This window comes from Amphibalanus amphitrite, unplaced genomic scaffold (genome assembly GCF_019059575.1).
Source record: "Amphibalanus amphitrite isolate SeventyFive unplaced genomic scaffold, NRLGWU_Aamphi_draft 001960F_arrow, whole genome shotgun sequence".
Classification (NCBI taxonomy): domain Eukaryota; kingdom Metazoa; phylum Arthropoda; class Thecostraca; order Balanomorpha; family Balanidae; genus Amphibalanus; species Amphibalanus amphitrite.
The window spans coordinates 9,103-36,200 of NW_024883453.1; the positions used below are offsets into that span (position 1 = coordinate 9,103).

General features: G+C 53.1%; 1 protein-coding gene and 1 long non-coding RNA gene across 2 annotated transcripts; one reads left to right on the forward strand and one right to left on the reverse strand.

Moving 5' to 3' along the window:
• Positions 1 to 1,705: 1,705 nt before the first annotated feature.
• LOC122375926 lies at positions 1,706 to 27,049 on the reverse strand. Its single transcript, XR_006255485.1, has 4 exons — positions 26,863 to 27,049; positions 20,600 to 20,773; positions 14,698 to 14,761; positions 1,706 to 1,893 (listed from the first exon to the last, which is right to left on the reverse strand). It is a non-coding gene; the product is annotated as an uncharacterized LOC122375926 (long non-coding RNA).
• Positions 15,099 to 17,801, forward strand: LOC122375925. The gene is made up of 4 exons (XM_043355508.1): positions 15,099 to 15,294; positions 15,772 to 15,965; positions 16,321 to 16,499; positions 16,673 to 17,801. Exons 1-4 carry the CDS (start codon positions 15,140 to 15,142, stop codon positions 17,582 to 17,584), a joined length of 1,440 nt encoding a protein of 479 aa, XP_043211443.1. The 5' UTR covers positions 15,099 to 15,139; the 3' UTR covers positions 17,585 to 17,801.
• Positions 27,050 to 27,098: the final 49 nt, after the last annotated feature.

Genomic DNA, 27,098 nt, shown 5'->3' on the forward strand with positions numbered 1-27,098 from the left:
GCCGAACAGCAGCGCTCTCCAAGCTGTGAGCGATGCGCTCGACACAATCGGTTGCCGCGTGTTGTGTCTGTGCCGAAGAAGGTATGCTGTATTTTACTAGGCTGAATTGATATCCTGAATTATTTTGACTGCATATTTTGAGCACCAGAAAATTGTTATTTCTAAATGATATATTGCGATGCTGATTGAATGAAAAAATTCATCTTCATTAAAAGTAATAATACAATAAAACATCTCTTTTGAGTAAAATGGCTGATATCACTTATTCGAAACTGGGGTTTCAGATCATACTTCGGCTGATTAGGTTAAAACAAAAACTGCTATTGCTCACATTTGGTAGAAGGGCAAAGGACAGGTAAAAGGTAGCAGCATCTGCCGGTGGGCTGGCGGCGTGCACAAGGGTGTGCCGCCCATGTAATTGTCCCATTAGTGGACACGTGACTGCACAAGGACCAGACACCATATTCCCTCAGACGCCCCTCTGCCCGATCGAGCTTCAGAGAGAAAACGTGACCCTCCCCAGCGCCGAAATGGGCCTTACTGTCAGGATTAAAGGCGTTCAGCTCTTGTTTTTCATTCATTTTTCCCGAGAGGCCTCATTTTGTCGGCTTTGAGACGAAATCAAAGGGTCCACAGAGGTCCAGAGAGAAAGTGTCCGGTACAATTTCTTCTGAATGAAGAAGGTCGTGATACTGTTTGTATCGGTCCTAATAGCCCCACTCAGCTGTGGAGAGGGACAGGCCCGAGCCGCGGCTGCCCCAGGCGAACGGAGCGAGAGGCTTCACCGTAAGCCGTGCCGAACGACCGTATACCAAACGGAGTGAGAGAGGGATAGAGAGGGGAGAAGTTGGGACAGAGACCGAGAGAGAGAGAGAGAGAGAGAGAGAGAGAGAGAGAGAGAGGAGAGAGAGAGAGAGAGAGGGGAGAGAGGAGGAAGGGAAAGAATGACCGAGGAGGGCTAGGAGAACCAAAAGAATAGTCAACGAATTCAGTTGCAACCTATCAAAACGACTCGAGCTATCCCTTTGGAGCAACGGTACAGCTTGGCCGCATCTAACTAAGAAAAGAAGAGCATCTGAAGTGGAACCTCCCAGAGTGCACGCAGTACGGGTAAGGGGCTAGCAACTCCTAAGATGATTAAGTGGATATCAGTTTCCAGATCGGGGTCAGAGTGCCAACTTTGGAAGTGTGCGTAAGGCGCCTCAAAACTCGGGGATTTATTTACACTGATAGGATAGCTGACACTATGCTGATGGCTATATAATTGCCGACCAAGACGATTAATTACAATAAACACCTCACGGTGGCGGACACCAGGCGCAGATCGAGCCGAGATAGCCGCACACCAGCCTCCTAATTGTATTCAGATAATCCATTCTGGGCGCTTAACCGGCGTCCCAGCCTGCTAAGGGCGAGGATTGCCTTGAGCTGACGAATGCCTTCTCTCTGCTGATCCGTGGGCATCAGACCATTTCATCTTAAACGATGTATTCAAATACGCCAAATTCTATCTTAATTAGTGTGGGCATTCCGCGGTTTTTATCTGGGCTGCGGCCCGTGGCCGGCGTGTTTTTCGTCGCGTGCCACCGTGGAGATGTGATCGCCAGGTCGCCAAGGTCGCCGCAACGTGCCGCGCTGTGGCGGGCTCTCTAATGACGCGCCTTTGGGGACGCCGCTCGCGCCGGCCCACCGATCCGCCGCTGATATTGGATAAAAGCCGAGTCGCCGCGGCCGTGGGAGCTGTCTGCTCGGCAAAAAGCCGCCGGCAACGGGCGGGGAGCGCGGAAACAGGACAGAGGTGGACGTGACGTCACTGGAACGATCAGCTGACGGCCGCCAGGGTCTGACAGACGTCCGGCTGCTCCGCTCCTGGAATTCGCTGCTGCCGAGATTCTGAAGACAAAAAGCATAATGATCCAGGCTGCAGATTTGCTCGTATCATGTTTCGTGCTGAGGTGCAATTCCTCGGGTTTTCACTGAGAAGATTCGAGACCATTTTACAATTTATGAGGCTTCTGTTGAACTTTTACTGCTAAAGATGAAGTAATAATCATAAACATCGATCAAGGAATGTTTATATGCGCGCCTGTGGCTACGTCTTGATACAAAGCATAGATTTGTCTTATCGGCGTCATCCCCCAAATTTTACTCACTCTCGTGCTATCTGAAACGTTCAAAGAGGTGTGATAAATCAACACTAACCTCCCTTCGCAACATCAAGATTCAATAACCGAAGCCGTAAATGGAATTTAAGCGTCGAATGTGTCGGTCATTACAGTATTTTCAGAATTACAAGAATAAGTGTCATAAATCTTGGAACTGACTTGCGGGCACATAATCGCTGAATTCATCGGATTATATGCATGGATAAGTCTTCATTCCTGAATAAGCAAACATACGTACCCACATTGCATTTATATTTGTATAATCCAGCTAATGAGTAAAAAAGCTTAAACAGTCAGTTATGAGTAAATGATTCAGTTATGAGTTACGAACAACTTTAATCCAGTTACGAGCAGAAGTACCTATATACAGGGTGTCCGGAAATTATTTGCCCCTCCATCAGCTCGCCGCCATAATTAATAAACAAACAGCCCCCGGGTCATGGTTTATTGACCGATTTATTCCCTGCCCTGTCCTACCCATTCCCTCATCCGCTTTGGTATTCCATAGATCAAGATGTCCGGAGTATTCGCGCTGATGCTCAGCCACACCTTTCACACCTTCCTCTAAAGCTCGTTTTCTGTGGGAGCTGGTTCAATCTTGCTGAGCTTTTCCTTCATGATTCCCCATAGGTTTTCAATTGGGATTAGGACAGTGGAATCGATTTGACTTCCCGCTTCATTCCAGTCTTCACCATAACTTTAGCGCGATGACGCTTTGTCAAAGAATTTCTTTCGTCACAGTAGACACCACGTTCAGGTGCGAGTATGCGCCTGCCAAACGCCGGCCCCTGGCGCATCTCACGTGTCAAGGTCAGGTGACCGGGTTAGGTCACGTGACTAACGGACAGCTGTGGATAGTCTTAGGCACAGTTTTAGGAAATTTTCAACAGTTCTTAAAGCGCACAGTGGGTTTAGCTGAATGAATAAGGGGCACCCTTGTTTCCGGACACCCTGTAACTAAATGGAACTCTGCGGCAGAAATAGTGCAAAAAACAAAAAAATGATGCAGACGTATGCCATTCATCTCGCATCATTTTCTCCATGCACATTGCACACCGAAACACTGGCCAAAGCGCTGTTCTTCAGGCTGATACGAAACGTAAAACCCCGCTTGGTGCTAGCCTTCTATGCAGCATCCAGGTCCCTCAGCTGTCGTTATGTTCGCAGCACGCATTGAAGTCTCCAGATGCTCTTCGAGCCGAACGAACATGTCTCTGACACGCCGTCGAAGCGGCGGCAAAAAACGAGCACCAGGCCGTGTCAGAAAAACGCGGCTGCCGTTGGCTGCTGTCAGACGCGTCATATAGCGGGCGCGCGGCACGCCGTGCGCCGCGTCTGCCGCAGTGGGGCGGCGCCGGCCGGCCGACCCGCACCCCTAATTGCCGCGGGCCTGTCTGCCACCACCGGCGTGGCGTGAGATGAGGAACAGAGCGGAACTGGGCGGCGGGGAGGGGCGGTCTCCGTGCAGAGTCCGCTCCATCACCCATCGGTCGGCGTCCCACACTCGCCATGCGGGCGCCGCTGTCCGACGACAGGCCGACCAGCCCGCCTAACGAGCCCCGTCGGCCCGCTCCTCGACACCCGGTATGCAAATGTTGTGACACAGTGACATTGGACGGAGACGCTGTCCAGCGGCACCGCCTGTCAGTGGAAGGAACGGTGACTGACAGGACACAGGACAGGACAGGAGACAGGGCAAGACACAGGGCAGGATACAGGGAGGGACACAGGACAGGACAGGACCCAGGACAGGTCACAGAGCGAGACACAGGGCAGGACACAGGACAGGACACAGGACAGGACACAGGACAGGACACATGACAGGACACAGGACAGGACACAGGATAGGACACAGGACAGGACACAGGACAGGACACAGGACAGGACATAGGACAGGACACAGGACAGGACACAGGACAGGACACAGGACAGGACACAGGACAGGACACAGGACAGGACACATGACAGGACACAGGACAGGACACAGGACGGGTCACAAGACAGAACACATGGCAAGATATACGGGACCGGGCACAGGACAGGACACAGACCTGGACTGTGACCGAAAAAAATAAGAAATCAGTCAATTTCTTATTTTCATTATGAACCTACTCAACTTTTCTTACATGTTTAGGTATATTTCTGAGGTCAGGTCAGGTTCCTACCGCCTACGCATGCTGACCTGCTGAAAATAATTGGCATTCACCGCTTGATCGGGATAAATCAGGATGAGCGGCAGATTTCAGAGTCAAGTCAGCCATGTCAAACACACGATGCCCTGCTCGTCGAATTCATCGTGCTCTATAACTTAGCCACTGCCACTTATCTCAGACTAGGCTCGTAAAAAGAGCGCTAAAGCGACTAAAGCGACACGTGGGAAATCCACCGTATACCTAAAAATAATGAACACTTCAATCAAAAAATAAGAATGTAAAACATATCTTCCATACAATGTGGATACATTACAGCAGCTTAGCAGTTTGAATCAACTTGGCATTCAAATCCAGAGTAGTTAATTGCATGACGCCGCGCGTTTGCGTAACTTATTTCTACAGCCTACGAATCAGCGTGCCACAGGAACATGCAAGCCACTGCCGTCTAAGGAGCATGCGACATGGTCGATGACAAGCTCGATAGGTTCTCTCTCGTCGGCGGCGTCCCAGGTACGCCGGGCCGATCAGAGCCCACCCCGAGGCCAGTCAGAGCCAGAGCGGGCACAGCACCGGCCACTCCCCCGCACAGACGCCGCAGACTTGCCCAACCGGCATGGAAAGCTGCACCATTTGCATCGACGTGGCGGCGTGGTGGTGGCAGCGTCATCCGGCGCGCGGCGTCATCCAGCCGGCGTCATCGGTTCGTCGGAGCCCTTGACACAGATGCGGCGGGCGGACGGAGCGTCCCCCGACAGGCAGAGCGTCCCCCAACGGACAGGCAAGACTGTCCATGGGCCATGGGACGGCCGACGGAGAGATGATACCGGAGTTGTTGCTCTATCAGTCTCTTGTTAGTTGTCATGCTCCTGTTGCGCCTATCGGCTGCCAAAACAAACACAAACCCTTGAAGAGCTTGACAACTGACATGGTTATAAAAAATATTCAAATTTCGAACCGGTGCAACGGGATCGGCGATGACGATAATTCTGATCTGTTTATTTGTTTGTAGCGCTAGCGCCTTTAACCACGGTAATCCCTCGAGCATCATGAAGAATCACGGTAGCCGCCTGAGCAAATGGTCGCACTTCGCAGTGCCATTGCCAGAGAAGGACCATGATGAAACATATGTATATTTGCAGCTGTGATGCATGCTGCGCTCCAGCGTGCAAACCTACAAACGGACATCCCAGGTAAATCCACTGTTGCTCAGTGAAGGCCATGCATGAGCTGAGACAAACCAGACCCAGGACCTTCAATGCGAAGAGAGTAGAAGTCTAATTTCCGTTTTCCGTTTAAGCTATCGGCGATTTGTAAGTTTTATTTATCAATCAGAAATAAATTCCTCATTTTAGCCAAAATTCAAAATCAATACCTAAACCAAGTTCTGCTCTGTCATCAATTGTATTCTTATGCAGTAAATGCATTGGAGAAATGGCAAAGCCTGGAGCCACTCCAAACAATAAACAACAAACACGGATTTTTGCGCGAGCCCCTACTTCGGTACTGTTTTAACTTTTGAACAGGGATCCACATCGAGGAGAATCGATCGTCATGATGACTTGCAGTCCAATGCTAATTACAAGAATGCTCCAAATCGTCGTAAAAGGGACGAGAGAAGAAACTGCGCTATCAAATACACCAATCTAGAGTCACTATGTTTGACGAGTCATCATTTAAAATTTCGTTGGGAATATTAAAAGATAGCGGGTTAGCAAAGTCCAAAATCCATTTATAGCAGCCCCAAAAACTAATTAAAATCATCAATAAAAACCAGAGCTGTCACGATCTCTCGAACCGATGGCGACTAGTGACTCACGGATGCTACCGACCCGCGGCGTCGAATGCTGGCGTCGGATCAGATAACAGTGCGCCACACACGCCGCCACAGCGCCACTATTGAGCCGCGCTGTGGCGACGCCAATCGGCGCCATTAATCGTCTGATTAAGTCGGCGTCGCGGCATTGAGTGGCGCCGGCGCACGCGCCGCGCGCGGCGTGATTCAGGTGCGGCGGCATTCAGCGGCGCACGCGTCACCTGCGGCGCGCGGCGCTGAAACAGAGGCCGGCCGCGTGGGGACGCCGCCCCGTGGGAACGGCGTGCGCCCCAGGCGGGATGGGGTGGCAGGTGACAGACTGACGCCGCGCCAGGTCACTGGACTGATGGAGGCAGGTCGCTGGTCTGACGGTACCAGCCACCAGGTTATTGGACTGCGATAACGGATCACTGAACTGTCGGCAGGTCACTGGACTGACGGTGACAGGTCACTGGACTGATGGAGGAAGGCCACTGGATTGCCAGTGGCAGGTGATGGACTAACGGTGGCAGGTCACTGGTCTAACGGCGGCGGGTGACGGACTGACGGTGGCAGGTCACTGGACTGACAACGGCAGGTCACTGGACTGGGCTGAAGGTGGTAACTTACTAGATTTTCGACAGCAGGTTACAAAACGAAGGAGGCAGGTGACTTAGCGGTCGGCGGCTGTCACTAAATTGACGGCAGCAGAAAGCTGGCAACCTGGAGCACCTCGAAAGTCTGTAGGTACAATCGAGAGGTCTTGTTTGCTCTTTGCTTTGTCTCATCGACTTCATTATAACTATATAGTAGACATACGTCTCAGTATCGTTAAACAGCATCAGCCTATCTACTACCCAACGAACAACGATAGAGTTTCATCTGATTTCCCGATAAGCGGTGACTTAATTAGCATCATACAATATATAAACAACACAATGGGTAATACCCATTAACATATCATCATTCAGTGTCACTTGCTGCATTATATGTAGATCTTTGTTCTCATAGAGAAAATATCAAATTTCAAGGTACCCTAGCAAAAAAACGCAGCAAGATGTTTGAAAGCTGTCACCAGATAATAAAATAAAAGAGCGAATCTCGTATGATGCGGTGTTTAGCAATGAAGCACGGTGGTAAAATATTTGATAGCTTTTTCCCTGAACATGGCGCAGACCCAGACCTTTTTCATGTATGAAGGAGGAGCTGGGCGGGGCGGGTGTGAGAGTGCGAAGGGTGGCCGCCAGCCGCGGGTTGATTTGGCCAGTCCTCCCCTCCGGTGTGGTCCCTATTTATGGCAGTAGTTATCGCGCCGGTGGCCGCACGTGGACAGCCGAGTTACGGCTCGCACCGGCTGTATATAAGGTGGCAGAAAGGAGTCTGGCCAGCGGCACCCTGTGTACCGCCCTGTATACTGCCGGATTACACGCCAAGTAGTGTTGAGCAGCGAGCCTATGATCAGAACTGCACAAGACATACACACATTAAACACACCATGCTGCTACTCTGCACTAGCCACTTTGATATATATGGGTTCAGGGTGTGTTGGGCCGAAGGCTGTGCCTTACAAGGTCTGTTGGAATGTATAGTTCTTGAGGTATGCCTGCAAACTAAATAGACATGTGTAGCATATTTAGGATTAGAACGATTATGATTCGAGTCTCGACATAAAAAGCGACTTTCCTGACAATATTGCTGTCATGCCTTTCCATCGGGTTTTCCATCCACTAAAGCCCATTATGTGTGCCCATATTGAATCTCTTATCAGTGATAAATGCAACCGTATAGATCTTTATAAAAGTTGACCTGATTAAAGATATGTCTCCGTTTTCTGTCTTTGGTCACTACAGCGTTCGGTTTGGATACCCTCCAAGAGACTATTACAAGAGAAATCTTTGACATTAGAAGAGGAATGTTGTACAATGCTGAATGGACGCCGTCCCAATGACTTGGGCCCCTGTTGGGCCGATGGCGGGCCGTCCCCGAGGCCTCTGATGCCGGTACCGGCCTATCGTCCGACGCACAGGCCCCGCGTCAAATGCCTGATCGGTCACTGGGCCCGACCGCTGCTCAAAGCGCGCCACTCGGCCGCGCATCCACCGGAATGGCCCGCATTCAGGGCGTCCCCGACCGTCGCCAGTCGCGACCCGCCCCCGCGCCGCGGCCCGCCTCCACACACTCAAATAACTCTTTACAGCTTTTCTGCCGCCCAGGTCACGCGTTAAAACGATCGCGCCTTCCTCGACTGAGCGCGACCATAAGGCAATTGGTGAAATGCGTTTTATGTCGGTGAAGCGATCCATCATAAGGCGGAGGCTCGCTCACCCTCTAACTCATCGTCCCGTACAAAACGGGACGCCGGCCGCGCCGAGCTAAAATAAACATATTCTTTCACCGCGGCCGACAAATAATTATGGAGATTCTGAAACGGAACGAATGAAAGGGACGTGGAGAACGGAGTGGCCTAGACGGGGCGGCTAAAGCAAATACGCCGTCTGGGCACGGCCTGAAGCCTGATCTATCTGTGGCTGAGCTAATAGGTCAGCGCAGATATATGTAGGTCGAATAAAGAGGGCTGTGATCTCCTATTTCTCCGATTCAGTAGGGCTTCCTTAGAGCGAGATCTTCTGTCTCTGCGACACTTCTCTCAGCTCCTCTAAGCCAGAATATTCGGCGTCTCTGGGGACCGCCTGTCGGACGGCTATGTCCTCATACACACTATAACGAGCGAGGCCGGGATTTGGGAACAAAACTCACATGACGTCTCCCAACTGCCTATGAGCCGTCCACTGCGGCGTCGGCGAATTCGACGGTTTGAAAAGATCGATGGAGAGTCCGTTACAGAGCATCGCGACTGCTATTCTAACGCAGTCTTGGTCCACAGAAACGTTTGTATTAGTGGCAGCAGAACAGAGAACTGTAAAAACAGCGGAGTGAGTCCGAGCTGCCAAAACATGCGCCGCGATCTCTAATGTTCCTTGTCTGTGTCCGTTGACTGTCCCTTGCCGTATGCCTATCCCGTAAATATCCTGTTCTTGGCAGAGTTATTCTTCCGTCAGGCAGGCTGTCTCAGTCCTCATGGTGCGCTCGTTTTATCATTTCGTCCATTTCTACTCCCTTTTAAATAGAGAGCGTTTTCGGTCCCCGACAAAAACGCTCCAGCGGTATATGATCGGGGTGCTCCACTCACCACTGACTCGCATGCCGGGCTAGGTCGGCAGGGCATCCTTAGTCCTGGGGAGCATAATTAATGCCTGAATTGTTTCACCATTACGTGCATGAACATCTTGCATGACCTGCATCACTAGTGTGTATGCAATGCTAATTCAGTCCTGCAGAAAATAACATGTTACATACACTGCCAAGCATGGCAAATTAGGGTAACACCCCATTACCATCCGTCAACATGGCATAACAGCCGCACCTGAATTATCCTTCGGTTGCAGTCCTGGCGGGCAGATGTCAGCACGCCGTCGGCCAATAGCGGCGGAACACCTTTAATTAAGGGGGGAGGGGGGCACTGCCGACTTTTGGTCCCATTCTTTCCAATGAACGCCCATAGGGCTAATGTTAAAATGCCAAAATCAAAGGGGGGCACGGTGCCCCGGTGCCCTCCCCGTTCCGCCGCCTATGCCGCCGGCCATCCGGCTTCTACCACCTTAGTCCTCCCAACGGCACCCCTCCTCCCAACACACTGCTGTCTGCCCGTCAACCCTTCTCCGGCACTTCGACTTCATTCTGCCAACCTTACGCAGAGCCGGCTTCACAGGATCTACCGAGTATGTAAAAAGTAGTTATGCCACATCCTAGTGGGATGGAGACCCATTATGCGTGGAGTTGATACTCTTTGCTTCCACAGATCAAATCAACGTCGATCCCCTCTGTCAATAGCGGAAGGGAAGCCATCAACGGACACCTCAGTTCCATCTGTTCCGTCAGTTCCGGTGGGTCACAGCAGCTCCGTCACGCCGGACACCATAGGTCCCATCGGTACCACGAGCTCTGTCCAGCCACAGCAGCCCTCATGCCGGACACAAACCGCAGTCCGTGGCGGCGATTCACTGACATCCGCCCAGAGACGACAACGGGCAGCGGAACGGATCGCATCCCGACCGCCGACCGTCCCGAGCGCACCACGCCACTGCACCAGAGTGCAAATCGCGCAGCCGGCACAATATCCGTCATTAATCAGCGGAATTATCGGCTTCGGCTCTCTTCCGCCTGTGCGCTCCGCTAAGGAGTCGTCAGCGGCCTGGCCGCGTCCTGGAGAGCGGCGTCGCGTCCGGAGCCGGCCCGGCCATTCAGACGTTTCCAGGCCAATTATTCGGCGGCGCTCGTCTCGGGAAGACGCACTGGCGGCTCCGGCGCGCCCCCGCCGGCACAAAGCGCGCCAAATGAGCTGGCGCGGCGGGGGCGGCCGGCCGCGGCGCGCGCGCCGCTGGCTCCCGGCGGTAGGACCGGAGAGCGACAATGCTGAGCTGATTAAGTCGCCGAGCTGCGACTACCTGTCTGTCGGCGGGAGGGCGGGTGACGGCAGCACAGCGCCGACTACCACTGGTGGTAGAGCTCTCAGTCCTCTGTCACTGGGCATGGCGCGGCCCGACAGACGTTTTTACAGCGGTACAGCGGCTGTAGTGTCCACTGTCCACCCAGACAACGGGCTGATGAACAGGGACAGATGTATTGGGTACCGGACGAAGACAGAATGATGAGCTGGCACAAAGGTACCGGGCTGAGACAGCTGACTGAGAAGAGAGGAATGATGCAGTGGGTATGCTATTTCAAGACAGTGGAACGATTGTACCGGATATGGACAGTGGAATGATGGCGACTGAACGAACTGACGAAGGCAGTATGGTTCGTAGCGGCAGACTGGACTGATATACTGCAGTGCTGGCTGCTATAAGGGACTGACTATAAGGGACTGACACTGATGGCGCCGCTATGGTCCGAGCGACTCGGTCCCATGGCTGAATGGCAGCGGGGAGGGGGAGGGAGGCGCGGGTGGCGACGGGGACCTGTTCAAACCGACCCGCCGTTCCGCTGTCGCCGGTCCTAAATCAGCGCCGCATTCACACCCCTGCACGGCCGTCTTTCAGCACGGAGCGGTGCACCTCTTTCAGGGCGCGGCCCCGCCGGCCGACCCCTTCCATTGGGCCTTTCACGCGGCCTGTGGCGCCGGTCAGCTGACGCCGAGGCGGAAGGAACCGTCGGGGGGGGGGGGGGGAGCGTCGGGCAACGACAGCATCTGGGTCACTAGAGATGGGTCTGAGGCGTGGGCTGTCAGCTCCCCCGCTGAGGAAGGAAGCTCCACTGCAGACAAAAAAATCCTGACTAGCGTTTACCAACTTCATGACTGATACACAAGAAGAAGGAGGGACGAGCTGATAAGAAGACATTCTTCCGAATCAAATTATTTAACTGCGTCTAGTAGCTTGCGCGTTTTGAGAGAACGAGGCCTAATGAGTGAAAACCAGGACCAGAGCTTGATGCCACATTGCCTAATTAAATCTGACGACTGACGAGGTCTTTCTCCAACCTCCCTCCTCCAGTCATGCCCTGCGGTATGTTCCGCGCTGTCCTCCATCTCTGCTCCCGTTCTTTGATCCGACCAAGAATGTTTCATATGCGACACTGTTCAATGTCCTCTCCTCTATACTGCGAGTACAGAGGGGACGCAGCGATCGCAGGGAGGACGCCCCCGCGGGCCCATGTCGGGAGACCCGCGCCCAGGCCCCACTAATCGCTTCAAGACGCTCCTCGGCAAACAATGCAGCCCCGGAGGCGCCCGACCCGATACGATGGCCGATATTCATCAGACCTTTGATGCTGTCCCAATATGGTAAGCGGCAGCCGGGCGCCCGTGTGCCCTCCGATCAACTATTGGCGTCTGGTATGTGTGCGTAAGGCTCTATCTCAATCTGGCATCTCCGGCGCGGTGCGAGCAAAAACGGCGCACATTCGGCCCGTATCGACGGCGCGCCTGAATGCTCTCCTGCATTATTCGATGGTACAGCGCCATTATTCGTCTCTGCCGCGCCAGAATCGGAGCAGGCTACCACCGGAGCGGCGCTAAATACCGGCGCACAAAAACGGCGGCCGGCGCACGGAGCCCGGCGCTCTCCGACCGGCGGACCGGGCGGCGGGGTCACAAAAACCCGGCACGACCCGCGCCCGGCGGCCCGCTGCCGAAACAATGGACTCAGCGCGCAGGCTGACCCCCGCAGAGAGAAAAATCAGCACGTGTAATGAAGTGGGCCCTACGACGGCAGGCGGAGATGTAAAAATCAATATGCGGTTCCCAGGACGGTTTGGGTGACATTGAGAAAAGTCAACGGCTGTAAGAAATTGCATGCAGATTTCTTTTCGGAGTTATTTCACTCGGGCGGAATTCCTTTTCAGTGTATTCCCAGAAAGCAGCGTGAATAATTAACTGTTGATTGGGGCCTCCAGTCCCTGGGGATCCAATTATCAGCTACCGCCATGTGGTATGTTAAAAGAACCAATAATTGGCAAACACCGCATCACCTAACTAATATAAGGGGCAGAGCTAAAATGATTTTTCTCAAAGGTCAGAATCGGTCAGAACAAAACCTCGTGGCATGGTGATGAATTGGACGGGGGGTGGTCGGCGGACGGCACCAAAACCAACAGGGTCCCACTCGGGGGCCTTGTTTTTGGCACCTCCCGCTGGGCCCGCCCCGGAACGGAGGCCCGGCCCGGGCGGACACCTGTGGACGGCTGCCGCGAGACTCACGGCTCAGAAGACCTGTCTCCAGCCGTCATTGATCTCTGCTACCCTGATCGCCGACCAAATACACTGGCATGGTAACACCGCGAGAGACAACATGGTGCCAGCTTCGCGGGATCATGCAAAGCATACACATGCAGCCGAAAGTCCGGTTCCCCTAACTCTGTGTAAGGTCTAATGGGCCCCCATGATTTAAACCGATACGCTGGTCTTTGATGGTCCATATAGATTAGGGCCGAAATTCCCCTTTCCGATAGCGTGCGTCCATTGTCGGCGGGGTAAATATTGGCCCGATAGCGACCCGGCGCTGTTGGACAAACTCCGGCGGGGCGGCCTGGAGCCCGTGCCGGCCGGCGGGGAGCCGCATTGTTTTAGAATTGGCCGTCCGATCCCCGCCGGTCAGTGTCCATTCTCCTCACCAGGAGAGAACTGTCCCCCACCGTCACTGAAAACAGCGCGGGGCGGAACGGACCGGCGTCCGTCCGTACCCGGGGAGTCCGGCGCAGAGCTCGGTCAGGCACGTGCGACGCGCCGCCTCCTCACAAACCCCACAATTGCTCGCCGCTGTACCCCCAACCGAGAGGCAGCCGCACCAAACAAGGAGCTTGAAAGAAGCCGCCTCTGTCAAATTGAAACGTGACATTTAACAGACGATTTTCGACATTTGAGGTTGAGGAGTATTTGTTTCAAGCCACCTTCTGACTGCTGACTGCACCTGGGATGGAATGTTTCTGGTAAACGGATTTTCCCATTACCTACATTTCGTCGAAATAATTTGTGGTTTGGTGATGTGCGCATCACGCGCAGCTGGTTGGTATTCGCGAGGCCCATTTCGAAGTTGAGATATGCCACTCAAAGAATGCGACTGTTATTTCACGCATGCTGTTTTACTGATAAGTGATAAGTCCTTAGATGTACTAGCTAGCAGCACTTATGTGACTAGTGAATGTTGATGAGCTCATCATCTATGCATCTATGCCAAAGCGTGTCTTGTAACACATAGATATCCGCTACGAGCACTGAGTGATAGCGTTCCTAGAAACATAACATTTCAGCTACGGCAAATAAATGACTTAATGAACAGAAATGTTGACATTGAACAAATGTATATCAACAATCAACATCATCACAAAGCTGAAAGTTGTGGGTGAGATATGTGAGTGATTCTTGCCGACAAAGTGGTCCTGTCGATTGCATGGTTCTGTACTTTCATCCAGTTGCTATGACGTTTAGTGGACCATAACCTATAGCATTTCAAGGAAAACGAATGCCAGACTTTTACAAATAGTCGTGAAAAACAGAAACAGATCAAGCAATGCTTGTGGTCTACTTGTTCTTTGTGGACAGGGTAAAGCGACGCATTATCTAATCTGCGGTCTGAATCCCGAAACAAAAGCCAAAAGACGGGTCAGACATGTGGCCTGCTAGCCTTTACTCTAAGGACCCAAGCGAAACAACGCGCCATGTCTGCTGTCTTCTCTGGGGCACTGGGCCTTTCAAGGAGAGCGCCGGGATTATCCGGTGTTGGCTGGATGTATCGTATTCGCGGAGACTGTGCCAGGCGCGCCGCCCGGCCCGGACGGTAAAGGGTCGCCTCAGGTTCAGGGGAGGATCGGCCCCGGTCCAGACACAAGGGTGCCAGAGGAAAGGGCCGGTTTCTGGCCACACACGGCCCGTGCTCCATTGTGTCTGACCATTTAAACTGCCCCATTGGTGGGCGTCCCTGTGTTCCACCCCCGGCCTTTTCAGACACGAGCGGCGCCCATCACGCCCCCTTACCCGCTGACCCAGCTGACACTGTCCCGGCATCGCGAGCCGTGTCGGTCGGCATCTTACCTTATCGCTGTCAAAACTTCAGGTGTGAATTTACGATGAAGCTTGTACGTTTTCAAATTGACACCTGAAAGAAAATAAAAATGTGCTAAGCATAATCAACATTTGACTGGTAACGCATTTCGTAACGCATGGTGACAGCGCAGTTCAAAGTTAAAAATCATAAGGAATTACATAAGGCTAACGCAATACCGGACGCAGAGTCAGCATATAGCTTGAGAAAATGCCACATGTCAGCCTTATCACATGATTTCAGAATCATCTTCCACCGAATATGCGCGTTTTCAGCTGAGTCCCGGTCGCTTATGTAATGTGAGCCGTATCTGTGTGGCTTCACAGGGGGCACTTCTCCCACGGCAGGTTAGATACTGAGGTGATTTGACGCGCCGTGGGTCGTCAGTGCGCCACTCTCGTCTCAGTCATCGTCCCCTGCACATCCCACAACATGGGGTTCCGGGCCATCCCCCTGCTGCTGCCGCTGCTGGCCGTGTTGTCAGACGCACTCATTCTCCTGCCTCCAGAGACGCCTGGCGTCAATGACACGGCGCTGATCATCGTGCAGGGAGCGGACGTCTACCCGGAGCAGTACCGCGCGCTGGGGTGGGTTATGGGACAGTGTACCGCGCATTGGGGCGGGTGTACTGGGTACTGGGATCTCCCAGTATGGTACTGGGATAGTGTAAGGGGACAGTGTACTGGGAGCAGACGTCTACCCGGAGCAGTACCGCGCACTGGGGTGGGTAATGGGACAGTGTACCGCGCACTGGGGTGGGTGTACTGGGTACTGGGATCTTCCAGTATGGTACTGGGATAGTGTAAGGGGACAGGGCACTGGGAGCGGACGTCTACCCGGAGCAGTACCGCGCACTGGGGTGGGTAATGGGACGGTGTGTCACGAGTAGGGATGGGCAATGGGGTCTAAAGGACTGTACTTACAAGTTAAAGTAGGTATACAACAATTTTGTAGCAGTAATCATAATGATCCGCAGCACTCGTATATGCTCCAGGACTTTGGTGTGATTAGTCAAGTGCCTGTTACCGTTTACCACCCTCTAAATTGAAACGTCTCCTGCGCAGGTTGGCGATTCAGAGCGCCACGTCCATCTCGCTGTGGGTGGCCATCCCGGAGGGGTTCGTGGGCAACTACCCGAATCCGGTGCAGCTGCCCGCTCTGGCGACCGACGCGCTGGCGCAACTCGCGGACGCCGGGATGCCGGTGGACGCCCCCGTCTTCCTCTCCGGTCACAGTCTCGGCGGCATCGTCGTTCAGGGTGAGCCCGGAGCCGCCAGCCATCACGTCTTTCAGGCAGCCAGTCAGTCAGTCGGTCAATCAGTTAATCAGTAAGTCAGTCAATTAGCCAATTAGTCACTCAAACATGAGTCAATCAGCAATCAGCGAAGCACGTCCGTCCGTTTTTCAAGCGTCTGTCCGTTTGTTCCTGTATCCGCTGTCCGTCTGCATGAACAATTAGAGCCTTCCTGTCCTTTTTCCAGTGTCATCTGTCCCTTTGAGTCCACGTATGTATGCAGTCAGTCTATTCGTCTATTTCTCTCTATATAATGTGCCCGTTCCTGCGTCCATATATCACTTATGACCGGTATATTCTGTTTCTTATGCTCTTGCAGGTTACGCCGAGGAGCAGGCGGACTCGCTGGCCGGCCTGCTCATTTTCGGCTCGTACCTGACCGACCGGCCGCTGGCCACGTTCCCCATGCCGGTGCTGCACCTGGTCGGCACACTGGACGGAGGACAGGCGCGGCCCACACGCATGTCAAAGACCTACTCCGAGCTGGTGGCGCTCCAGGTATTGAGATGTTGTGTTGTTGGTGGCGTAGGTCGTAGGACGCGTTGCCTTGAATACACATTACACATGATGATGTGCTGTTATAGACTAAATGTTTTCGGACCTGAGGTCATATCTATGGTGTCTTTGTTGCATACCCTTTGACATAATGTTCTACCGTTGCTTGTTTCCAGGCTGAGGACGACTCGGCCAACCTGCTGAAGCCGGTTATTCTGCTGGAGGCTGTGAACCACGCTCACTTCTTCAGCGGCGAGATCCCTCCGACGGTGGCCGCCAACGACATTCTCTCGGAGCTGGACGCCGACGAGGCCCGGGTGATGATCGGCGAGCGCTGCGCCGCTTTCCTGGCCATGAAGTCTGGCGGTGCCGACGAGGCGTCCCGCCGCCTGCTGGTCGACGATTACACCGCGACGGGCGAGTACCTGGCGCCCCTGTACGATCTTCAGGAACAGGAGGCCGACAGCGACGACCGCTCGCCCTGGGCTGAGAAGGCGCAGCGGTACATGTTCAACGTGCTGGACGAGTCGGTGACGGTGGACATCCAGAGCTACCACATCGCCAGTCTCAGTGATCTGGAGCACGAGCACAACCAGTTGAACATCACCGGCGAGCGGTCGGCCGATCTATCCATCTTCTCCTCTGTGGAGTTCCCTCTGGATCCCGTGGACGCTGCGCCGGGGCCGCACGCCAGCTCCGAGCTGGCCGTCAAGATGGTCTCCCAGGAGCTGCTGGCCGCCAAGTTGCCGGTAGGCCAGTTCGGTGACGTCCGCTCCTGTGCTGACGTCAATCAGATGACGCTGGCGGCGGCGGTGGAGGCAGCGCCGCCGGCGGCTTTCGAGCGGTACCAGCGGCGCGGTCTGCCGGTCACTTACCTGGAGGACCACCAGGCCGGCGCCGGTCCCCTCTGGGTCCAGGAGAGGCTGCGGCTTCACTACAATGAGGACGGTCTCGAGATACAGTCGGTCGCCATCAAGACGGCGCCCGATTCCATTTTCTACGGCGGCAGCAACTACTGCAAGCTGCTGTCGCCGACCCGTGCGCTCGAGTACGTGCTCATTGACAGTCTGAAGGGCACACAGCCCTAGGGCGCCAACTGCTGCTAATGCCAATTGTAAAGTGTCATTGTGCTATTGCACGAATCACCTCCAGTGCGATGATATTTTGTAAGATAAGTTATTCATTTGTCAAAGTCATGGGTCTGTTTTGTATATAAAATATATAAAATGTTTTCTAGAAATAGATATGTGCCCATGTGCCGTCGCTACCAGAGTGTAATAAACGTCCAAGGAATGAATAATTTAATTTGCGGTATTTATAGTGCTTTGTAGAGTAAAATCTTAATACCCTATCCAATCAGGGCCCGTAGGAAGGAGACTGCTCTTCTCCTTCCGGCCCTCATCTCCCCCTTACCTGTCGGAATGGCGCGCCGATATGGTATGGCGCCAGCCACAGAGGCGCGGAATGTAAGGCACGCACCTGGCGAGCGACCCAGACCCCTGCCGATCGCCCCAGTATGCCACCCCGAGTGTTTATTTCCTGGTGGGAGTGCTGCTTCCTGTCGAGTCTGTCAGTCCGGCCTACTGACCGACCCGGAGTGTACTCCGGGCTGTCCATCACGCCGGCGCCAGCTCCATCGGTATGAGGTATCACTCGACCGACCCTGAAAGCTGGTTAAATACCCTCTGTTGGTTCTATGGTGTCGTCTGCCGACGCAGTGCTCTGCTCCAGACAGCCTGACCCACAGCTGACCCGAACACAGAGCAGTGGCGCCGGATCTCCCGGGTCGGACCCCCTGAGAGTGAGAGGGGGGAAGGGGTTCGCCGGCTGCTGAGGGAGCAGAATGGAATGCGGCGAGCAGGACAGATCGTGTGGCGATGCCGGCCAATTACAGGTGGTCCTGCCACGCCGCCGGCTGGGGGTCGGTCGCCGGTCGACCGAGGACAAACATGTTTTCGGCCGGCCGGACAGTGGTCACCGGCGTCTGGGCGGCAGGTCGGCGGCACCGACCGGTCAACTGAGCAAACACCGGCCGCGGCCCGGCCCCCATTCAGCCCTTTAAGCGGCGCCCAATCGGTGACCCGGCTGTCAGGCCGGCCGACCGACAAAGGCGGCCGGTCGCGCCCCCGTTCGGAGCCACTGGAGCAGCAGGGAGCCGCGCTGGCCGGCGGCTGTTTGCGCTGACCGGGCCCCGGTCACCGGCCGGCCTTTCTCAGCGCCCAGTGGGACGTGACCCGGTACATTCAGCCAATTGGCCGCGCAGAATGTCGCCCAAATTGGTGGGAAACGGGGCGCGCCCTCAAAGGGTTGGCCCACGGGCGGCCCGAGCCGCCTTCTCTGGTTTCGGCCCCCGCTTTGTGCCGGTTCGGCGCGCTGGTGTTCGCTCCCGCACCTCGGGTCGGCGCGGGACGATTTATCGCGATAAATCGCAGCCGGACGCGGTTCGCACGTGAACTGATCACAATCAGCGCCACCGCCGGCTGTGTGCACGGCCTATTCTCGGCGACCCGACAGCAAAACTGCAGATCGGAAGACCACAATACCGGCACAGAACAAGGGAGATGCACCTCACACTTTCAGACGTGGACGTTCACACAAGATGAGAACGGTACGAAGGGCTCACACGGCTCAGTCGCTCGTGCTTTAGTTGTGTCGATCTTGTATGTCTGAGTTGTTCTTGTATAGCATGGCAGTGGGAACCAATAGATTCACAAATCGCTAACAACCTTTTGTGGATAGTTCCCCTTTCCTGAGGGAGAACGAGAAGCTATGTTGTAATGGTATAGATCAGGTACCATTTTGACTGATACGAAGCGCACCATAAAAGCTACAACATACATGCATAGGGGAGAGTGGGGTAAGATGCCCAGGGTGGGAAAGACGCCCCACCCCCTCTAGCGGGGAAACAAAGAATCGAACCTGGAAATTAATGTTCTTAGCGTAAAGCGGAAGCATGCCTTGTTAACTGCACATAAATTTGCGAAGCTCAGTTGGGCAACGGCTGGCTGGTGATTGCATGTTTTTTATTCGCTGCTTTCAAAAAATATTTTGGCGTCAAAACATTGTAAATATCAAAGAAGGTAGATAATTTTTGCGTCCCTTGCTATAGTCGTGATACATTAACATGCGTGTACTGTGTCCCTAACAGTTTGTTTCAGGGTGTAGTTTTATGGCTAACAAATTGTGATGATTTAATGTTACTTCGGTACCTTGGGGTAAGATGCCCCCTGTCCTGATGGGGAAAGACGCCCCCCTAAATCCGTAGGCTGTCCTTCAAGCAGCCCGTCAAATCATTTATTACATACTTGTGATGAGAGACAAAAGCCGATCTGGGACTATTGAGAGTCCGGTACGGTCGAGTGCTCCCCATGCCGGTCTCTCGGCCCACACAGCGACTTTTTGGGCGGCATCTGACTCTGAGAGCCCTCACGACGGCCTCTGTGGGCCCCATTATTGGTTCCAGGGCCCTTCACGACATCCTTTGAGGGCTCCCACGTTGGCTCCACGGGCCGCGCGGGCATCTGAGGTCCCCACGATGGGCTCGAGGGCCCTCAAGCATCATGAAGGGCCCCACAGTGGTCTCCGAACGCCACCACGGAGGCTTGTTTGGCCACGCTGGACTATGATGGCCCTAACGATGACCTCTGAAGCCCCTTACGACTACTTTTGAGGGCCCTTACGATGACGTTTGGTGTCTACTGCAGGCTCGAAGGGACTACTGATTCGTTCAGGCGATTCACGTGCCTATTTATGTCACTTATAGTGCAGGGGGGCATCTTACCCAACGCCAGGGGGCGTCTTTTCCACCCTGTGGGGTAAGATGCCCCCTTTCACTTCTTCAGGAAAATGCTTAATAGCAAAAAAAGTTATCATATTTCATGCACGAAAGTGTGATATTTTTGGAGAAAAATGATGTCGGCTTCCGTTGAAACTCCAAGTTTTGGCTTTCCGATCGTCATTTTCGAATAATATATGACATAGTCAAACCCTGGGCATCTTTCCCCACTCTCCCCTACCATGCGACGCCTTGCTGCGTCTTGTCAAGATGCAAGAGAGGTAAGTTACGGACAGTTAAGGTTAGCGGCTCAGTGGCCTGCACTGACCTGGATAGACCGGTTTGGAGAGGTGCTGTAGAATTAGTCACGGTGCATGGCTGAATGCTACCAGCTCGGCTGCACGCGCTGTTTTACACGGCTGGCTGCTCCAGAGGTGACGACAACACCAATGCTGTCGTCGATCACTCATCGTTCAACGGAACCAATCAACAAGTCGCCGGTCTGGAAAACAATGCGCATCACTTACGAGTGATTCGAATTGGTTTTGACGAACGAGCATGTTAGTAGATTAACTAACGTCTTTTTTACGCTATAGCCTGTCACGCATTAATCACTTAGCCCTTGCCGGACCTATCAGTTTCTTACGCACTCGGCAATACACGCATAGCTGATAGCACCCCGGCAGACGGGGAGCAAAGACGGGTACAAATCCCCTTGTCGAGTGGCCTCTTCGCGCCCCGCTGGGGGTCCTGGATTTCCACACCCTGCTGGGGGGAGGGGTGTTTGAAGTTTGAACACCCCCCCTTCTAACTCGGCCCCTGGGCCACGTAGCGACACGGGAAAGACGACGTTCGAAAGAACGGCAAAAATAAGGAAGAAATTACTTCGCTTACTGTTTTGGCCAGGTTAAAGGTCAGGTCACCGACACCAGAGGTTATTGAAGGCAAAAATTCGCCGATTTCCAGGTCGAATTTCGACAGTTTTCAACAAATCGACGTACCTACAGCTCGGAAACTAATAGAGCTACAGCGCCGAGGAAAAGCGCATTTGATAGTCCTATTACCGCTTTTTCTGTGTACCTAATTGTCTCAGATTTGACCTACTGTCAACGGTTTTGTCTGCAGGGGGCAACTGTAAAAAAGACGATGTTTTTTGGGAAAGTTTTTCTGCAGTACCTTTTGACAAAAACGTTGCACGAACATTCTTTTACCAGCATTGTATTTCTCTCGTCAAGACGCATCGATTGAACTATGATTTGACCTTGAAAGGTCAACTTGAAAATTTGACCCTAATTTGACTTGAAATTTGTCAAGGTCATGACTTGACCGGTAAGGTTCATGTTGCAATCAGTCGATCCGTATGTTCGAGCCGAACACAACTAAAGTGGAAACAGCGGAAAAAACGAGCACGTTGGCCGCTATGAGAAGCAGCGACTGGTATCCAATTTTAAAGTCTCAGGTCAGCCGGTGACCTCTGGGGTCAGGTCAAGTACGAAGTAGCCCAAGGCACATGATCGGTTTTTCATAAAAAAGGCTTCGCCAAGGACGGCCGCAGAGCCGCGATTTTGGCATCATCGTGCTCGCCTCGCTCAGGAGCGTCGACCGTTTTTTTTTTTGTTCGAACAAGGTCAACATAAAGTGTTGACCTCGGTCAAGGTCAGGTCAGAGCTCTCCAGGTTACGAAGTTGGTCGAAAGAGGTCATATCGCACATCATTCAATTTGGCAGGTCTTCTCGAGTCCATTGGTGGTTTTGCCGACTTGCTAGCTCAATTTGATCGCGAGTTGTTGACGAAAAATTCTTATGGCCCTAGTGAGCCATAAATGACGTCACGCAAGGTCAACAATGCAAAAGTAAAGTATCGGACCTTGCAAGGAGTGCATGAAATCACGATTCTACTGTGTGTTTGAGAGTTGAGATAGTTTGGGATCGTTCCCGGCGCCAAAATAGCAGTTTTCATTATGTGGGTTAGGCGACCTGTGAGGCCAGTTAAGGTTACGTTCTGGTGAAAAAACCCAGTTTTTTTTTGCGATAGCTCCGAACACGCTTGCAATAGAGAGCTGAAACTTGGCATACCTGACCTTTGATTCAAGCCGGATCTTTTGACACCAACCGCATTTTCGGGTCAGGTCAGGTCACTGACCTATGACGTCATAAGTGAACCTCTGCACGGTCTTCAGATGTTGCAACTTCGCAACGCCCTCACTGCCAGAGGAGCTTTCACAGGGAAATGAAACTTGCAGGATCTAGTATCCATTCTAAGTCTCACAACTTGTATATCTCGGATTTTTCCTAAAGGTCATATGAGGTCAAGTCATTTACGTGACCTCACCATTAGGTATACCTAAGTCAATGGGGAAAAATGAAAACTGCTATTCTGGCGCCGGGAACGATTTCCAACTATCTCAAGCACACAGAATCGTGATTTGATGCACTCCTTGCAAGGTTAGATGCGTCACTTTTGCAATGTTGACCTTGCGTGACGTCATTTATGTCGTCATCAAGGTCATATTAGTTTTTCGTCAATAACTCCCGATCAAATTGAGCTAGCGAGTCGGGAAAACCACCAATGGACTCAGGAAGACCTGCCAAATCGAATGATATGGCGACATGACCTCTTTCGACCAGCTTCCTGACTTGGGGGGCGCTGACCTGACCTTGACCTGAGGTCAACACCCTAAGTTGGCCTGACCCAAACAAAAAGTATATCATTCGACGCGCCTGAGCGAGGCGAACACGATGATGCCAAAATCGCGGCTCTGCGGCCGTTTTTTGCGAAGTTATTCACCAAAAACTGAACCGTACCTTGGGGCACTTGACCTGACCTCAAAGGTCACCGGTTGACCTAGGACCTTAAAATCGGGTACCAATCTCTGCGTCTCGTAACGGCACACACACTGTAAAAATGCTAACAAATCAAGCAAAATCTAGTATTAAAACACACGTTGTTGCAAAAAACGGGTCAGATAACACATATGTTTGCAACCTAACACCACATCCATTTCATCGAATGACATATAAACACTCGGTGCACACATCAGTATACACACAGACACACAGACATACAAACACATATAATTGACCTTGACCTAGCTTGACCTGAAATGACCTCAGCAGCAAAAACCTGGTCGGGTAGTGTGACAAAGAGGTTCTAGCTGGCTTGGCACCAGAAAACAGCATCATCATCGGTATATGATAAGCAGCGCACTTGATGTCCAACGGTGACCCAACACAGCAACATTTTTTTAGTTTGACCTGACCTGGAAGGTCAATGACTGATCTGAGAAGGTAAAACTGGGTATCATTGGATTCGTCTCTTCCCAAAGAATCTTTTTGGTCTTTACCGCTAAGCTCTATCTCCAACAGGAACGAAATGGAGCGGGGGGTGGCACCCCCCCCCCCCATGTGCGTTCTAGCATAGGCGTAGGAACAGGGGGGGCCAGGTGTGCAAGTGCCCACCCACTTTTCGAGGTGGGGGGCCAACCATGTGTTTTGGCCCACCCACTTTTTACTCGAGGCCCCTCGTTTCGATTTGAGAGGACGTCGTCACCTTCCAGAATAAACAAACTCGGTAAAAATAAGTTCCACGAATCCCCACGCACGGACTCCAAGGGGCCGTGATGGATCCAAGGAGGCCCTCTGTTCATACTTGTCAGTCGAAGCCCCTGAGACTGATGGCCTGAGAGGCCCTAGTGGATCTGAGGAGGCCCCAATATCCACACTGGTCTGGGGAGGCCCCTGACACTGGCGGTCTGGGAGGCCCCTCTATCCCTCTATCCACACTAGTCAGAGGTCTGAGACTGGTGGTCTGGGAGGCCCCTCCATCCACACTAGTCAGAATAGGCCCCTGACACTGGCGTTCTAGCCGAGGCCCCCTACCCTCACTAGCCAGAGGAGGCCCCTCTATCCTCAATAGTCAGAAGAGGCCCCTGAGACTGATGGTCTGGGAGGCCTATCCATCTACACTGTAGTCTGTAGTCAGAGGAGGCCCCTGAGACTGATGACCTGAGAGGCCCTTATAATCACAGCAGGCAGAAGAGGCCCATGAGACTGATGGACTGAGAGGCCCTTCTATTCATACTGGCCACAGGAAACCCCCAAAACTTTCGGTCTGGGCGGTCCCTCAATCCGGCACCAGTCAGAAGAGTCCCCTGAGACTGATGGTATGAGAGGCCCTCATATTAACACCAGTCAGAAGAGGCCCCCGAGGCTGATGGCTGTGACTTGTGAAGCCCTTCTGTTCATATAACTGGTCACTGGAGGCCCCTGAAACCGGTGGTCTGGGAGGGCCCTCTATCCAAACTAGTCAGAAGAGGCCCCTGAGACCGATGGTCTGAGAGGCTCTTATATTCATACTGGCCACAAGAGGCCCCTGAGACTGATAGTCAGAGAGCTCCACTACTAATGAAACTGAGGGGGCCCTATATACACATTTACACTTTTCTAGGGAGGCCCCCGAAACTGATGGTCTGAGAGGCCCTTTTATTTATACTGTCCACAGGAGCCCCCTGAGAGTAATGGTCTGAGAGGCTCTTCTATTTATACTTACCAGAAGAGGCCCCTAGGATTGATGGTCTAACAGGCCCTTCTATTTATACTAGCCAGAGGAGGCCCATGAGACTGATTGGCTGAGAGGCCCTTCTATTCAAACTAGGCAGATGAGGCCCCTGAGAATGATAGTCCGAAGAGCCATGCGGCGGCAACTGGCCGTGGCCATATTTCGGCTCGGTAGGGCCCCCACAGAGCTCATGAGAGTACCCCAAGGGCTCCTGAGTAGACACGCTTATCCCCATAAGGGTGCCACGCCGGCTTCTGAAGGCTCCTTGTAGGCATCTAAGGGCCCTTTCCGGCCTCTAACGACTCCACCCGCCTGTGATGGCTCCACACCAGTGTTTATGAGCGCCACACAGCGGCGCCTTTGAGGGTCATAGTTAGTGTCTCTTAGGGCCCTATATCGGTGGCTCTGGGGGCCCCACACCGGCGCCTCTGTGGGCCACCACACCTGTTCATCTCAAGGCTCTATAACAGCCCACCGCTAAAGTAATGTGTGGTTTTACCAATCTCAACGGATGGCTTTGACCGACGATTTTTAAATGCGGACTTATTGTCAATAGATACGTCAATAGACGTCAATAGATAGAGACGTCAATAGATAAAGTTGTAGCTGCAAGGGTGAATATACATGTAAGCTACATTTAAAGTCTCATTGCAGTCTGGCTAATCGTTCCTAGGCTTCAGAAGCAGAACATACCCATGACTGAAACCACACATTACTTCTGCTGTGGACTGTACATCTGAAGGACCCACACCGACACCTCTGAGGGCCCCACACCAGTATCTCGGAGCTCTGAAGGCCACACACCGGTGACTCTGAGGACACACCGGCTCCTGAGAGCACCATGTTGATGTCTAACGGCTCCACAAGGCTACTGAAGGCACCACACAGGCTCTCACTGAGCTCTAATGTCCATGTACCGGCCTCTGAGGGATTGAAGCCAGCGCATTCATAGCTCCACACCAGCAATTGTAAGGGCTTCACACTGAAGTATCTGAGAGTTCCACACCGGTGTCTCTAAGGGCCACATACCGGCATCTCTGAGGGCCCCATACCGGCGTCTCCAAGGGTCCACATCTGGCGGGCACCCATCAGCGACTGAAGGTCCCACACTGTCGACTCCGAGAGCCCCATCTGCGTCTGGGAGCAACATGCCGTCTCTAAGAACCATAGCGGCTCCTCCGTCGAAAGATGGGCGTCTGCATGCCAAAGGGGAGCGGTTCTGAGACAGTAGGGCACCTACGTGCAATAGAGGGGCGCCTATGAAGCCCTAAGCTAGGGGCGCCTCAATGCGAAAGAGGGGTGCCTCTGAGGCCTACATATATGGGCGTCCACATGCAATAGAGGTCTGCAAGACTGCAATTGATCAATGCCATGGGGGTGCATTCATAAGGAACAGGGGCGCCGGCATGGCAAAGAGAGGCGCCTTCAAGTGTCCATAAAAGAGAGATGCCTATGATAAGCGCACATTGTATGCGACAATGGGGCGACTGTGGGACATATAGGGATGTCTCACTCTCTGATGACTCGTATACATAGGGCGCTTATAGGTATGCCAAAGAGGGCGCCTATGAAGCTAATGGGGGCACCTGGGAAATGAGGAAGACATTTGTGTAAGGGTTTTCAGGGGTCATGCGCCGTTTGCGGCAAATAGATTCTAAAAAAAAAAAATCGGAGGGGGAATAAGTTTTAAAAATGGTGCGGACTTTCCGCACTGTTCGCTTAAGCGGTTACGCCCCTGGGTACATCTGCCCGATCTCAGAAGCTAGATTTGGAGGTCATGCTTGAAAGCAGCCAGCAGGACGAGGCAAAAGTTGGAGGCCCCTGAAAATAGGAGGCCCCCTGGAAAAGGAGGCCCCTTGACAGGGTGGCCCACCCACTTTTCATGACGTTCCTACGCCCGTGCGTTCTAGGATGGGAAAATGGCATGTGCGGACGATGGTTAAGCCCGGTACCAGGGTCGACTCGAATTCGGTCAGCATGTAGCACCAGCGTTGAGCGTGGGCCAAAGCCTTGGGCCAAAGCATGCGTTCTTACCAGATCAAATTTCGGACAGCTGCAAGGCCGGCGGGGCTGCTGATGAGCCGCAGCATCAGTCGGGTCAGGTCGCTCGGGTCCGGGGTCACCACATGACGTTTCAGCTTCCTCACCGCTTGTTTAGCGCCCTCGCTTTACTTGGCGCCCTCTATCACAAGGCTTAGCGCACCATCTACCGACAAAAATTGAAATGACGTTTTTCGACCTTCCGTTTGTCTTTTGTGCGCTGAAATTGC

Excerpts from the sequence above, each read along its gene's own strand:
- LOC122375925 (XM_043355508.1), top strand. The coding sequence starts at position 15,140 with ATGGGGTTCCGGGCCATCCCCCTGCTGCTGCCGCTGCTGGCCGTGTTG. Across the intron at positions 15,295-15,771 it reads GAGCAGTACCGCGCGCTGGG|GTTGGCGATTCAGAGCGCCA; the intron begins GTGGGTTATGGG and ends TCTCCTGCGCAG. Across the intron at positions 16,500-16,672 it reads CCGAGCTGGTGGCGCTCCAG|GCTGAGGACGACTCGGCCAA; the intron begins GTATTGAGATGT and ends GCTTGTTTCCAG.